This window comes from Macrobrachium nipponense, chromosome 29, assembly GCF_015104395.2.
Source record: "Macrobrachium nipponense isolate FS-2020 chromosome 29, ASM1510439v2, whole genome shotgun sequence".
NCBI classification, from domain to species: Eukaryota; Metazoa; Arthropoda; class Malacostraca; order Decapoda; family Palaemonidae; genus Macrobrachium; species Macrobrachium nipponense.
Window position 1 is genome coordinate 24,254,372 of NC_061092.1, and position 14,345 is coordinate 24,268,716.

A 14,345-nucleotide genomic window follows, 5' to 3' on the forward strand; every position below is an offset into this window, starting at 1 on the left:
ACAAATTTATTTTTACTGAAAGTTAAAAATCGAGGAAAAATGGGTCACAGCCTAAGATAGGTTATGAAGATTCCAAGATTGTATTTTGGCATTTAATTATGCTTAAAGCACTGATGTTGCACATGACGTGAATGCCTGGAAACGCCATAAACAAACAAACAATAAAATAAAAAGAGCAATTATTTCATTCCGCCATTGAGAGGGTCGGAGGCTTCTCCTCTCTGCGATAAGGAAAGAAAAGCATAAATTGGATAATGCAAAGGAATTAGGCGTCATCAACAACTGCACCGCCCATTCATGTCTAAAAGAATATTTCTGAATGAAGGAGAACGAGACAGATCTGGGTTAGCTCTGGCGTTCAAGGGAGCGTTTCTCGCCCAGTCATTCCTCCCCATCTGAAACGGCGTAAATAAGGGGAAAGCAGTTGCCTAACGGGGCAAAGGGTAAGAATGAGGCAAATAGGATGCCGAGGCTGTCATTACCTTGGTCTTGAAAGTAACAATCGCCTCCCCACCCCACCCTTCCAACACAATTGAATTGAATACAGAATTTAGTCCAAAAGCCAAGCACTGAGATCAATGAATCGAACACAGAATTTAGAACAAAGGCCAAATACTGAGATCAATGAAGTCATTCAGTGCTGAAACGAAATTGACAGTAAAAGGTTTGAAAGGTGCAATAGGAGGAAAACCTCACAGTTGCACTATGAATCAATTGTTAGGAGAGGGTGGAAAATAAGATGGAAGAAAGAGAATATGAAGGGAGGTACAGTAAAAGGAACGAAAGCGGTTGCAGCTAGGGCCCGAAGGCACGCTGCAGAGAACCGTAAGTAATGCCTACAGTTCACCGCGTGAAGGTCACACACGGCACTATCTCCCCCACCCCCGCCAAGGGGCCCTTCCACCCTAATGCATCCAGCCATTCACTGTCATCTGACTTTCGAGTCTGATAAGGTCTAAGAAATCAAGATTTCACTGAACGCATCTAGTAGCACACTCTTCTGCATGAGTCTTAGAGCTACTTCAGCTTCTAGTTTTTGCAGGTTCCTTTTATGAATTTGGGCCGGTTATCTCTGATGTATCTTCGGCTCGTTTGGACTGCTGAAGAGTAGAAATGGGTATCAAGGTGGGAGGAACTGGCTTCACGGGTAGCTCGGCTCAACAAAGGCTCCCCCAATCCACTCCATCTCATGCCCTCATTCTGTTTTGTGCCCGCCCTCTAGTTTTCATCCTCGCGCCCTTAGTTCGACCCCGACCATCAGTTACGACGGATATCCCTTTCCCACGTCTCATCACTTGGAATTGTTGATGTGAAATGTCTCGGTTGAATCGAGTGTCAATGCACCGAGCTGAGTTGGCAGCCGTTTAATTCGTATCCAAAGAATAAGCCGATATCAAGTTGAGTTTTGAACAGCGCTTAGCCTACCATTCCTCAGTGGACTCTAGATCCGTTTGAAATTACTTGCAATAAGCTAATAACTGAAAGTGGAAGCCGCTTTGAGAGGAAACACAATCGTTAGAATATGCAACACTAGCTCCCATGAAAGCGGAATGAGCCCGAATAAAATATGAATATTAGGCTACCTGTAGAGTGAGTGCCTCGCTACAAAATTTTCCTAGAAAAGAGTCAGCGCGTAACTCTCTCTGCTTGTTAGTGCCAGAGGGGAGAGAGAGAGAACCGAGGACTCTGCAAACACGAGAGGAGACAGACAACAGCTCAGAACTCCATTATCCGCCGCGATGGCCCGACTCGTCGGTAACTTGATCGTCTCAGCGATGTTAACTTGGTAAGTTCATTTCCTTTTCTCTCTTAGCTCTTTCTGGGAGACGAAGGCCCAAGTAACCGAACTGTTATGATGTCTTTTTCAATTTTGTTCAAGAGGAAAACAATACTCCTTCGAGAAATGCGTTTGAGGTCAGGAATCTTGGGAGTTTTACCGAGCGTTTACAAAAGCGTAATCATCCTACAAGCTAGAGAATTCGCGGTGTGTTCGCGGTGGGTAAATAATCACCACATCGCTGTTCTTTAACGCAAAAGGTGAAGAGAAAGAATCAGAAGCGAGAGATGCGCAGATCTCTCAGAGGCGTAAGTGCTTAACGCAACGAAAGATATTTTGTTCATCTTTTCCTCAGGCTGCAAAGTCAATACGCCTTTGGTTATTTTATTTCGTCGGAAAGCAAGAAGTATTTGCGCTTCATTTGAAATGCAAACTCAATTCGAAAATAAAGAAGATGGAGGTAATTGTTGGTTCTTGAATAATTTCGCTCGTGTGCTCAGGCAAAGAAAAGTAAACACGGGAGGAAAATTCTGACTAAAAGTTGAGAAATTCAGATCCCGGCAAATAGGGGGGAAGGTCATGCAAGGTTGCTAATTTTCAGAAATGACTAATTGTACATTAGCGTTCATAAGGAATGGAAAACAGTCATCGTTATGAAACTGTGAAAACAAGTGACTCTGGTAAATGTTTATATATTCGTAAACCTTAAGTGTGCTTTGAATATAAGCTAGCGCCCGCGCGCACACACACACACACACACACACACACACACACACACACACACATATATATATAAATATATATATATATATATATATATATATATATACACATATATGTATACGTATACAAACATGCATTTATATATATATGTATATATATAAAATGTTTAAAAGTAAAATCGCATTCTTCCATGATCTGTTTCTAGACGGCACATTGCTAACTGATAGTGTGTTGGTACTGAAAATCAATGAGAAATATTGGCCATTTTACAATATTTATGGCTGACCACATGACCAAGAATTTGTGTTAGTGTCAAAGGAAAAAACAATAACTATTTACATTTTACTCCGGAAAGAAATAGGTAGGGTTGGTCAATCTTATTTTGTAATATTAAAAAAATGATGCAAAGATCATGAAAGAAACAGCTTAAAACGCTGTTTCTAAAAAGACAACGTGCTGCAGACTATAAAATAAATGACAAGCAAGAGCAAAGAACTTTAGGAATGTGTGTCATGTGGACACTTTCCTACCGGTTGCATTTTAAGCTAATGATGTTTTCGTGACTAACCTACTCTATAGAGGCTCGTATAGAAGATCAAAGAGACCGCCGAGTACCATCCAATATCAATCAAAATGACGAGAGGTGAAGAGCGATGAAGTGGATCTTTGGCCTTACTGTTTTTAATGTCTCGGTCTTCGATAAAAAAAAAATAATGTTATTAGTGAAAGATCTTTTCACAATATGGGTTGCAGTGTCAGGTGAAGTATAGCATCATTTATCGTTTGGTGTTTTAAAATTGGAACTATTATGTTTTCTGTTTTCAAGCTCAACATTTTTTGAACGAGCACACACGCACATACACTCACTGACACCCAAAAATAAGAGTAAATTTGCTGAATAATACAGAAAAGCTCAGTTTGAAGGATATAGAAACTAAATGAGTCTTATCACATCACCGTGATTCTTATATACGCAATAAGCTACAAATGTCCTTAAATATCTGATTCACTCTACTTCGGAATTAATATATTTCCATACCTGTTAACCGAAGGGGGATTTTTTTAGTTGATAAGAAATTCGTTGGCTCATGGGCGCGAACCACGGAACCAAGAATTCATAGAGTACAGTGAAGCTCTTTACTCACAAGGCTATCACGAGAGGTATAAGTTTTATTATATGTTTAGGCAATGAATGATAAAAAAGAAAAACCACTGGAAGAAATATATGCAACGAGGAATACTTTTTATTAGTAAAATGCTGTTTAGGATGGACCAATCATCTTAGGTTCTCATCAGCGAAAAATATTCAGAGCGAATAAAGATTTTCGTAATGTTATCTAGCATAACAGAATGGGGCCTGCCGGGTACAGGGTACAAGGAAGGAACATTTCTAAAATACTTTGTGGTGCACGAATCAAGTGGTTGTTGGGTGATGAAAAGAATTAAGGACAGGCGCTAAAGAGGACAAAGTGCCTTCCAAGGACACAGTTGGAAGTCAAATGACTGCGTCCAAGACACAGCTGAGTAGGATGCTGGATGCGTTGAGGCCCAACTTTGGTTATTTGGTTGTTCTGTATATTTGACCAAGATGTAGTTCACGATATTACTAAGAGATAACATTCCGTTAAAAGATAATTTACTTTGCAATACAGAGCTGTTTTACTGTATGTATGTATTCGGTTTTTCTGTAACTTGCCCAAGAAGTTTTCAGGAAACTGTGGAAAGCATTTTCTGAAATGGTCGTTGACTTTTTATTTTACTCGTCAGAAAATTGTTCTGTTGCTGATGCTGCTGCCTGTAATTCACTGATCGTGACGATAGTCATGTTAGCTTCTTCACCTTCATGGTGCTTCAAGCCCTACTACGTTTTAGTGGGTCCTAATATAACGTACACCTTAGAAGAAGGACGACGAATAGCTTTTATTCGTTCTACTGCAAGGTTTTGAGTCATGTTTTTTTTCGTTCTACAGCAAGGTTTTAAGTTATAGTTTTTATTCGTTCTACAGCAAGGTTTAAAGTTATAGTTTTTATTCGTTCTACTTCAAGGTTTTAAGTCATAGTTTTTATTCGTTCTACTTCAAGGTTCTAAGTCATTCAATACAATGTCCCTTGTGCTGACGGCGTTATCTCATTCTGACTGAGGTCTTTAAAAGCAGTTTACTGTCCTCACCCAAAACCCTCGAAGCTTGCGCATGTCTATTCTGTCCTACTTCAATTTTCTGCTCCGTTTGCTTTGGTCCGAAAGACAAATTGGACGGAACTGATTTATTGGACTCAGTCTTTGCGGCGAATAATAAAATCGTTGGGACGTTAACAGTTTTTCTATCTACAGAAAATTTTGCAAATATTTTACCAAGTTATCGGTCTAGTTCTCTTCCGCTGCATAAGATGATAAGGATCTACTGAGAGTTTCGATAGTAATCTGTTGCTTGATCACTCAGATGATTATGTCAAGTGATACAAAATTACGCTATTTTGAAATTACTACTATACATAATGAAACTATTTTCTCCTGTTCAGTGACTCAACGTATTATTACATACAACAAAAAGTTACCAAATGAGATGATAGACTAACAGATGGAAAGCGTAACTTTCCAATAAACAAAAAATTAGTCACTAAATCAGCATCGGTTCGCTGACATTTTTATTATCGTTCAACAATGAATTTTCCCGACAATTTCATAATGGAAATGAAAAAAAGAGACGCATCGTTTATTTATGTTTTTCAGTTTTACATTAAAAAAAGGCTTTGGCATCATCATAACAAGCGTTAAATTTCACGATATGACGGGCCTTATCAGCTCTATTCAGCGTGCCCCTCTATATAATCTCCCGTAGAGGCAATGATTGCCAAAATTTAACCCTATTATATTTCGTCTGCACCAGCGAGAGCACAGTGGCCGTTACCCCCAAAAGTTTTGCCATAACGAAGAGTGTTATAGGCCACTGACCTCCATCTCAGAGGTATCGTTCTCGAAATGGAGAGCCATTCTGAGGGGCTCTGCTGAGCCTTGGAGGGTTTTCTCACTAAGCGAATTTTGCGATGTAGTAATTTAACATGCGTACTAATTGTCATGGTAGGATTATACAACTGATACAGCTGTTTTCCTATTCGAACAGGTAAAGGATTAAAAGGAGGTATATTTGTACATGCATATGCTCGTCAATAAATTTGAGGAATCTTAAAAATATATATACGGCATATATATATATATATATATTATATGTGTGTGTGTGTGTGTGTGTGTGTAATTTCCACGGGGATCTTTCTTATCCGGAAACTTTTCTTATATATAATATATATATATATATATATATATATATATATATATATATATATATGTTTCTATAAAGTTTAAGTAAAGTATATTCTGTTCATGTAATAATATATATAATATATATATATATATATATATATATATATATATGAAATTATATCACATTACCGTGATTCATATTATGTTAATCGAAAGGGAATTTTTTAGTTGATACTTATCAACTACAAAAAAATTCCTCTTCGGTTAACATATATGAAAAAATATTAATGCCAAGGTAGAGCGAACTGGATATTAAAGGACATTTGCAGCATTTATATATATATAAATATATATATATATATATATATATATATATATATATAAATGCTACAAATGTCCTTTAATATCCAGTTCGCTCTACCTTGGCATTAATATCTTTTCATATATGTTAACCGAAGGGGAATTTTTTTTGGTTAGATAACTTTCGTCCTCTCGAGAGGACGAAATCATTATCAACTGAAAAATTCCCCTTCGGTTAACATAATATGAATCACGGTCATGTGATATAAATTCATATATATATATATATATATATATATATATATATTATATATATATATATAGATATACATGAACAGAATATACTTTACTTAAAGTTTAAAGAAAAATAGCAGTTTCCCTGTTAATCAATTACTTGATTCCACAAATTTTCGTAAATATCAATTCTATTCGTAACGAAACTAACATTTCATCTTGAATTCAAATAGTACTCATAAATGCTCGAGGGAATGAGTTACAGGGGAAGAAGGAGACTTATAACTTATAAGCCATTACAGTTCTTCTATTCTTCGCATATTTTTCGAACATTTGGGACGCGAACCAAAGAGGTTGGGAGGAGGGCGCTGGGGTTGGGGTTGGGGTGGGGGTTGATTGGGGGGGTGGGAGCAGATGGATGGTATTAAGAGGAAGGGACGATGGAGACGGAGCATATTGGATATATTTGAGAGAGAGAGAGAGAGAGAGAGGAGAGAGAGAGAGAGAGAGGTGAACCTTGTAAGTAGAGAGAGAGAGAGAGAGAGAGAGAGAGAGAGAGAGAGAGAGAGAGAGAGATGCACCTAGTAAGCAGAGCGATAAAAGGTGAAAAAGAAGAGGACAGAGTCGAGTAATTTTGGTAACTGAAAATGATGAAACGAGAGAGAGAGAGAGAGAGACAGAGAGAGAGAGACAGACAGACAGAGAGAGAGAGAGGCACCTAGTAAGCAGAGCGATAAAAGGTGAAAAAGAAGAGGACAGAGTCGTGTAGATTTTGATAAGTGGAAATGAACAGAGAGAGAGAAAGAGAGAGAGAGAGAGAGAGAGAGACGACTCGCTTCATCTGCAGGCGCACGCGCACTGGAGGTCGTTATTCTCCTTTATGAGGGTGTCAGTTAGAACGAAACGTGAAAGCAAACAAAACGGGAAGAAATATGATCATGCTATAATGGCATGGAAAAGCCATGAATACATCAAGGCCGGTTGGCGATGAAAAGGAGATAAGGCGAGAGAGTGAGAGAGGAAACGAGAGGGAGGAAATTAGTAGCGAAGGATGGAAGACATTAGAGAATTTAAAAAAAAAATAAAAAAGGAAGGAAAGTTTGGAAGAGAGATAGGCGAATGAACTGGGAGGAAATGATTCCCCGGCGATAAAAACTCTATTAGGAACTCAATAAAATTCATAAAGTGTCATTTGGTCATGAGAGATAGCACCGGGGCTCTATCAGGATTCCCCCTGCGTCACCCCCAAAACCCCTTCCCCCCCCCTTTCTCTCTCTCTCTCTCTCTCTCTCTCTCTCTCTCTCTCTCTCTCTCCGTGCATCGTTCACTCGAGCTTTTAATGGACAAAATTTCTCTTTTATATCCAGAGACAGTCTTATAACTTTTCAGCTCGCAGGCCAAAGATGGATTAGCCAGGCTCTGACAGACTTAAGAAAGGAGATGAAACGAGAGTTTATCAAAGCTAAAGTGATTTTTTTTCTATTTTGAGTTTTTTGTCCTTCTTCTCCATTTAATTACTCTGTCATTTGACCGTAAGGAAATTTAGCGCAGTCTTTTCAAGCCCGGCACGTGTGTGCGCTTGAAACTAGAAGCCGTATTCTTTTCCCAAAAATGAAATGCGCGGTAAAATGAATTATGGCGAGTGACTATTTATAAATATGTGTGTATATATATATATATATATATATATATATATATATATATATATATATATATATATATCCATGCAAAAAGTATTAAATTCCTCAAGACAAACCATGAAGAAAAAAGCTTTGCCCGGGTAGGCCTTTTCACTTAAAAAAAAAGTCCTTGTTATATGACGAACTTAATACTATATATGTATGTATATATATATATATATATATATATATATATATAATATATATATATATATTTTAGTTATTATTTTTGTCATATAGGAAGGAGAATTATTATTTAAATTTTTTTTTTTTTTTTTTTTTTTTTGTGAAAAGGCCTACCCAGGCCGAGCTTTATTCCTTCATCGTTTCTCTTGAGGAATTCAATACCTTCCTGCATGGATGGAAAGAAATGGCGCCTCATTTTCCCAGGCCAGAGCGCTCAAGGCTTTTCACCGCTGGGTCGAAAAATGTGGTAACCTTTGATTAGCGCAGTCGTTTCCTAGGAAATCAGGCTGTTTTGATTTCATATATATATATTTTCCAGCTCTTCGCCTTATTTCGATGAATTCCCATTTCAATTTTCTGTCATTTTGACTCCACACACACACACACATACATAGATACATACACACACACACATATATATTTTATATATATATAATATATATATATATATATATATATATATATATATAATATATATATATATATATATATATATATATATATATATATATATATATATAATTTTCAGCTCTTCACTTTAAATCCATGAATTCACATTTCAATTTTCAGTCATTTTGATTTTATATATATATATATATATATATATATATATATATATATATATATATATATATCTAATAAAAGGGGCCCATAAAAACACCAAAATATAGAGAAAAAAGTACTATATTTCAGAGACAGCAGTCTCTGAAATATAGTACTTTTTTCTCTATATTTTGGTGTTTTTATGGGCCCCTTTTTATTATTGATGGAATTCTGTTGTTACAGAACATTTTTACCAGTCATATATATATATATATATATATATATATATATATATATATATATATAATATATATCATATATATATATATATACTTTTCAGCTCTTCACCTTATTTCCATGAATTCACATTTCAATTATCTGTCATTCTGTCATATATATATATATATATATATATATATATATATATATATATATATATATATATATATATATATATATATATATATATATATATATATATATATATATATATATATGCTTAAAAAATCACTGTAGATGCACGTGACTTCATAAATAAGCGAATACCACAGGAAAATAATAGTCAGAAATCCAAGCGCTTTCGTCTTTACTCAGACATCGTCTTTCCATGAATTCACATTTCAATTTTCTGTAATTTCAAGCGCAGACTTTAAAGAGGTTTGTGCATCTTCCGCACCAATGTTTACAATTCTCCCTTTTTTTCTTATGGGCATGCAATGTTTATTCCATGAAGAAAATTTTATTTGATCAGTAGAATATAAGGTTTGTTCATATTCTATACCAATGTTTGCAATTCTCATTTTTCCTTTTTTTATGGGCATGCAATGTTTAATCAAAAATTTATTTGATCAATAGAATATAAGAATAATCATTTCCTGATCTCTTACAAATGTTATATACTATCTGTCACCAATTAAATGAGTTCTGCGAGGCGATCAAAATTGCTTTCGCAAACTGCTGAAGGTTGAGAAGAATTTGTCTGTAACGGACGGTGGAGAGGCAATCTCATAAAAAGCTGGGTGAGTAATGCTCGGACATTCGTCATTTGTATTCTATCTGACAAACTATTATGAATTGCACTGCCGGTGTTTCAGTATTTTCCTGTGACTCAAAATATAAATCATTGTTTTGGTCAGAACATCGAAACGAATGTCTCTTCCTTTTTCATGAATTTTAAATGAGATTCTTAGTGTTTAACTGAGATATTAACTGGGACCAGTACAAAGAAGGCGTGATCCGACCTCCAGCCTACTCTAGGTGAGAGCAAGATTTTCCCATAACGTGCTAAAATCTACGGCCAAATACAGCCTGGTTTTACCGACGAAAATTAAAATAAATACGCTATATTTTATTAGAAATAATTTTTCTGTACAACAAGAACAAAAGAACAACAACAGCAACAACAAACAACACAGCATCAAAGTAGTTTGCAGGCTTACTCCCCGAGTAAGCGAAAATAGGTGAAATTGCATTTCGCGTCTCGGATGATTTTGAAAATCAGTGAGAACTTGTTTCATAAAAGTCGTTTCGGTTAGACAGACGCATCACATACTTCCAAACCCCGGAACTGTTTTCTCTTGACTTTATATCGAGAAGCGAATGAATTGAATTAATTTTTTATTTATTTACTTATTTATTTTGTATTAAAAATAATGCTTAATTTTCTGGGCTATGCTGCACGGGAATGCGATATTCCCTCATGCCGCTGATGACAAAGGGTGAATTTTACTGTGAATCTCATGATGTGATGTTATTTATTTGTTCCTACCTCGTTGGTAAGACTTTAATACTGTAGAATTCAAATGTTTTCATACTTTCAGGAGTGAAACTGATGTAAGAAGAAGATAATGTATGTATTATGATTAGCTGTATACGACGTAGAATGCTTCTCAAGAAGCATGCAAGTGAAAAATTTGTAGTGAAAATGAATGCCAAATGTATACTTGACACTTGAGGAAAGAATATTCTTTGGGATCTTGACGTAATTTCAACCGTTTTAATTCACCATGCTCATACGAAAGCTGTAGGATCTATCTGTCTAAAATATAATGCGATTAGTGCAGAAATGAAATATACTTATTTATGGTAAGAACCAAAATCATATTAGAAACTGACTGAGTCTCCGTCCCAAGGTGGTACTGTAAGACCGACTTACGTCTAAGCCTTATCAACATCTAAACTTTTACCTCTCTCTCTCTCTCTCTCTCTCTCTCTCTCTCTCCTCTCTCTCTCTCTCTCTGGAAAACACAACAAAGCAAAGCGAATGATACTTGAATTTCTATTTGGAGGAGGTGAGACTTGGAACTTTCCACAAAATATCACAAGCACTGTTTCATAGTAAGATCCTTATCTACAAAGACACACACATACACAACACATAAACCTACGCTGCTCTTCTTCTACGAACCTCTTACAGAGTCCCTTATACTCTCTTAATCAGAATTCCTCTACGCAGTTCTTTCTGAGGACACGAACCGCCCTTTCTCCTTAATTTGTGCTCTTTCCTTTATTGCCTCTCCCTTATACAAAAGGACTATAATTATCCCGCACATTCTTTTGGGAACGTTTCTCTCATTGAGACATACCTCACATTTTCCCCCTCTGTCTCTAGGTATTATTATTATTATTATTATTATTATTATTATTATTATTATTATTATTATTATTATTATTATTATTCACCAAATGCCAAATGGTGATGGTTACTGATTTCACAAGTAATACTTTCCATTTTCCCCCTCTTGTTGTATCGCGATCTCATTGATATCAACAAGGCAAGAGCCCGGACAACTATTTTGTTTCTTGGTCCCAGTTTGAGTGATTAACCCACTTTTGAATGATTAACCCACTTTCGAGTGATTAACCCACTTTTGAATGATCAACCCACTTTCGAATGATTAACCCACTTTTGAATGATTAACCCACTTTTGAATGATTAACCCACTTTCGAATGAATAACCCACCTTTGAATGATTAACCCACTTTTGAGTGATTAAATCACTTTTGAATGATTAACCCACTTTCGAATGATTAACCCACTTTTGATTGATTAGCTCACTTTTGAATGATTAACCCACTTTCGAATGATTAACCCACTTTTGAGTGATTAACTCACTTTTGAATAATTAACCCACTTTCGAATGATTAACCCAGTTTTGAATGATTAACCCACTTTTGAGTGATTAAATCACTTTCGAATGATTAACCCACTTTTGAATGATTAACCCACTTTTGAGTGATTAAATCACTTTTGAATGATTAACCCACTTTCGAATGATTAACCCACTTTTGAATGATTAACCCACTTTCGAATGATTAACCCACTTTTTAGTGATTAACTCGCTTTTGAATGATTAATCCACTTTCGAATGATTAACCCACTTTTGAGTGATTAACTCACTTTTGAATGATTAACTCACTTTCGAATGATTAACCTACTTTTGAATTATTAACCCACTTTCGAATGATTACCCCACTTTTGAATGATTAACCCACTTTTGAGTGATTAACTCACTTTCGAATGATTAACCCACTTTTGAATGATTAACCCACTTTCGAATGATTAACCCACTTTTGAATGATTAACCCACTTTCGAATGATTAACCCACTTTTGAATGATTAACCCACTTTCGAGTGATTAACCGACTTTCGAATGATTAACCCACTTTTGAATGATTAACCCACTTTTGAATGAGTAACCCACTTTCGAATGATTAACCCACTTTTGAATGATTAACCCACTTTTGAGTGATTAACCCACTTTTGAACGATTGAACCCACTTTTGAGTGATTAACCCACTTTCGAATGATAGATCTCAGCATATGTGAAGTTATCAAAATGTCAACTTTAGCTCACTCGCTTTGTAGTGTTTTAGTTTTCTGAAAAAAAACAAAAAAAAAACTGAGGTGGCTATTTGTCTGCCCGTCTGCACTTTTTTGTCCGCCCTCAGATATTAAAAACTACTAAGGCTAGAGGGCTGCAAATTGTTATGTTGATCAGCCACCCTCCAATCATCAAACTAGACAAATTGCAGCTCTCTAGCCTCAGTAGCTTTTATTTGACCTTTTCTGGCTTACACGCAATATGAATTATTTAGAAGTTACATAGTATATATAGCTCCACGAGGGAGAGAGAAAAAAAATGAATTTGGTTGAATGGTGAGACAACTGAATTCCTTATGTTCAAATATATAATATCACCTTCATATATAATATCACCTTCATCACTGTTATTGATGCGAAACAATGACAGTTCCAAGAAGGTAGACACCCACCTGCTATGTGCCCTACACGTACAAAAGGGTCACTGTGGGTGAGGAGAAGTAATAACTTGTCTTGCCGAAGATTACTCGAACATTCGAACCTGAACAGTTCTATCGTTAATATAATACAGCTCACCCCTTTTATGGTTTAAAATCACGAAATTTCGACAAAAGCGGGACACTTGACGCAACATCACTTCTAAGTGAGTAATTCTCATGCTATAACTAAATATTTTCGAATCAATACGAAAATTACTGCACGGCCCATGAGAAAACCACTCTATAATTTTGAAGTTCTTTTGTTGGTGCTCTAAAATTACACGGAAATTTAGGAAACCCGTTGGTAAGAAAAGGCCATATTACTAATGAGGAAACCACTCCACAATTCTGAAGTTCTTTTGTTGATGCTCTAAAATTAAACAGAAATCTAGGAAATCCGTTGGTAAGAAAATGCCATATTACAAATCTGAAGGTATTTTGATTTTAGTGTTCTGTTTTTTAGTGGATGAGATCTCAAAAGCGAATCGCTGGAATATATAGATGAAAATGAAGGATATATATCAATCTTTCAGATTCTCCTTAAAACTGTCAATTCGAAATTTGTTCATCATATAATAATTCCTTTTATAAATCTTTGACATATAAACTGGAGCAGGTAACAGGTTTTTAAAAATGACGCTTGTGTAAGTTGTTGGAGTTATGTGTTCTGGGATTCTTCTCTGGTTGATATTGTTGTTGAGATTTGTTTGTCAGTTAAACATGCGTCCAAACAGGAAGGGTAAACAATGCAAACATTATTTTCCTAACCGCGAAACGAAGAAAAGGATGGACTCGGGAGAGGGGGAGGTATATTTGTACGGACAACGAAGCAACTCTATAAACTAACAAAAGAAAGAAAATCTACGAACGTATTCGATCTATGTGATATACGTCCCCAAGAGACTTTCTCTAATAAAAATCCAATGCTCTTGAAATGCTGACATCATATAAAACAAATTATTTCCAAAATATTAAAATTATCCTAACATTGATCAAATGTCTACTCATGACCAAACATTCCCACAATCACATAAACGAAAAAAATTACATATCGTTAGGGATTTATGGTGCAGCACTATATTTGGTTTTGTCAAAATTGGAAAGACCAATGTTTACTGTTTCCCAGTCAGAATTATTACGTCCTATTTGTCTTTTGTTTTCAAAAATACCGATTTTATTTCCGTGTCGTAATCTTGTTTACGTCGGATGTGTATGTGATAAGTTCTAAGTCTCAACTCCTCCAAATTGAAATTCAGGTATCATTCGCTTTGCTTTGTTGTGTTTTCCAGAGAGAGAGAGAGAGAGAGAGAGAGAGAGAGAGAGAGAGAGAGAGAGAGAGAGA

At 35.8% G+C, this 14,345-nt stretch overlaps 1 protein-coding gene across 1 annotated transcript in view; it reads left to right on the forward strand.

Annotated features, from left to right (window-relative positions):
• Nucleotides 1-416: 416 nt before the first annotated feature.
• LOC135206198 (glycine receptor subunit alpha-3-like) overlaps nucleotides 417-14,345 on the forward strand; it is a 103,564-nt gene continuing 89,635 nt past the window's right edge. Inside the window, exon 1 of the mRNA XM_064237530.1 lies at nucleotides 417-1,786. Coding sequence (XP_064093600.1) covers nucleotides 1,740-1,786 — 47 coding nt within the window. The 5' untranslated portion in view covers nucleotides 417-1,739. The remainder of the gene's footprint in view (nucleotides 1,787-14,345) is intronic.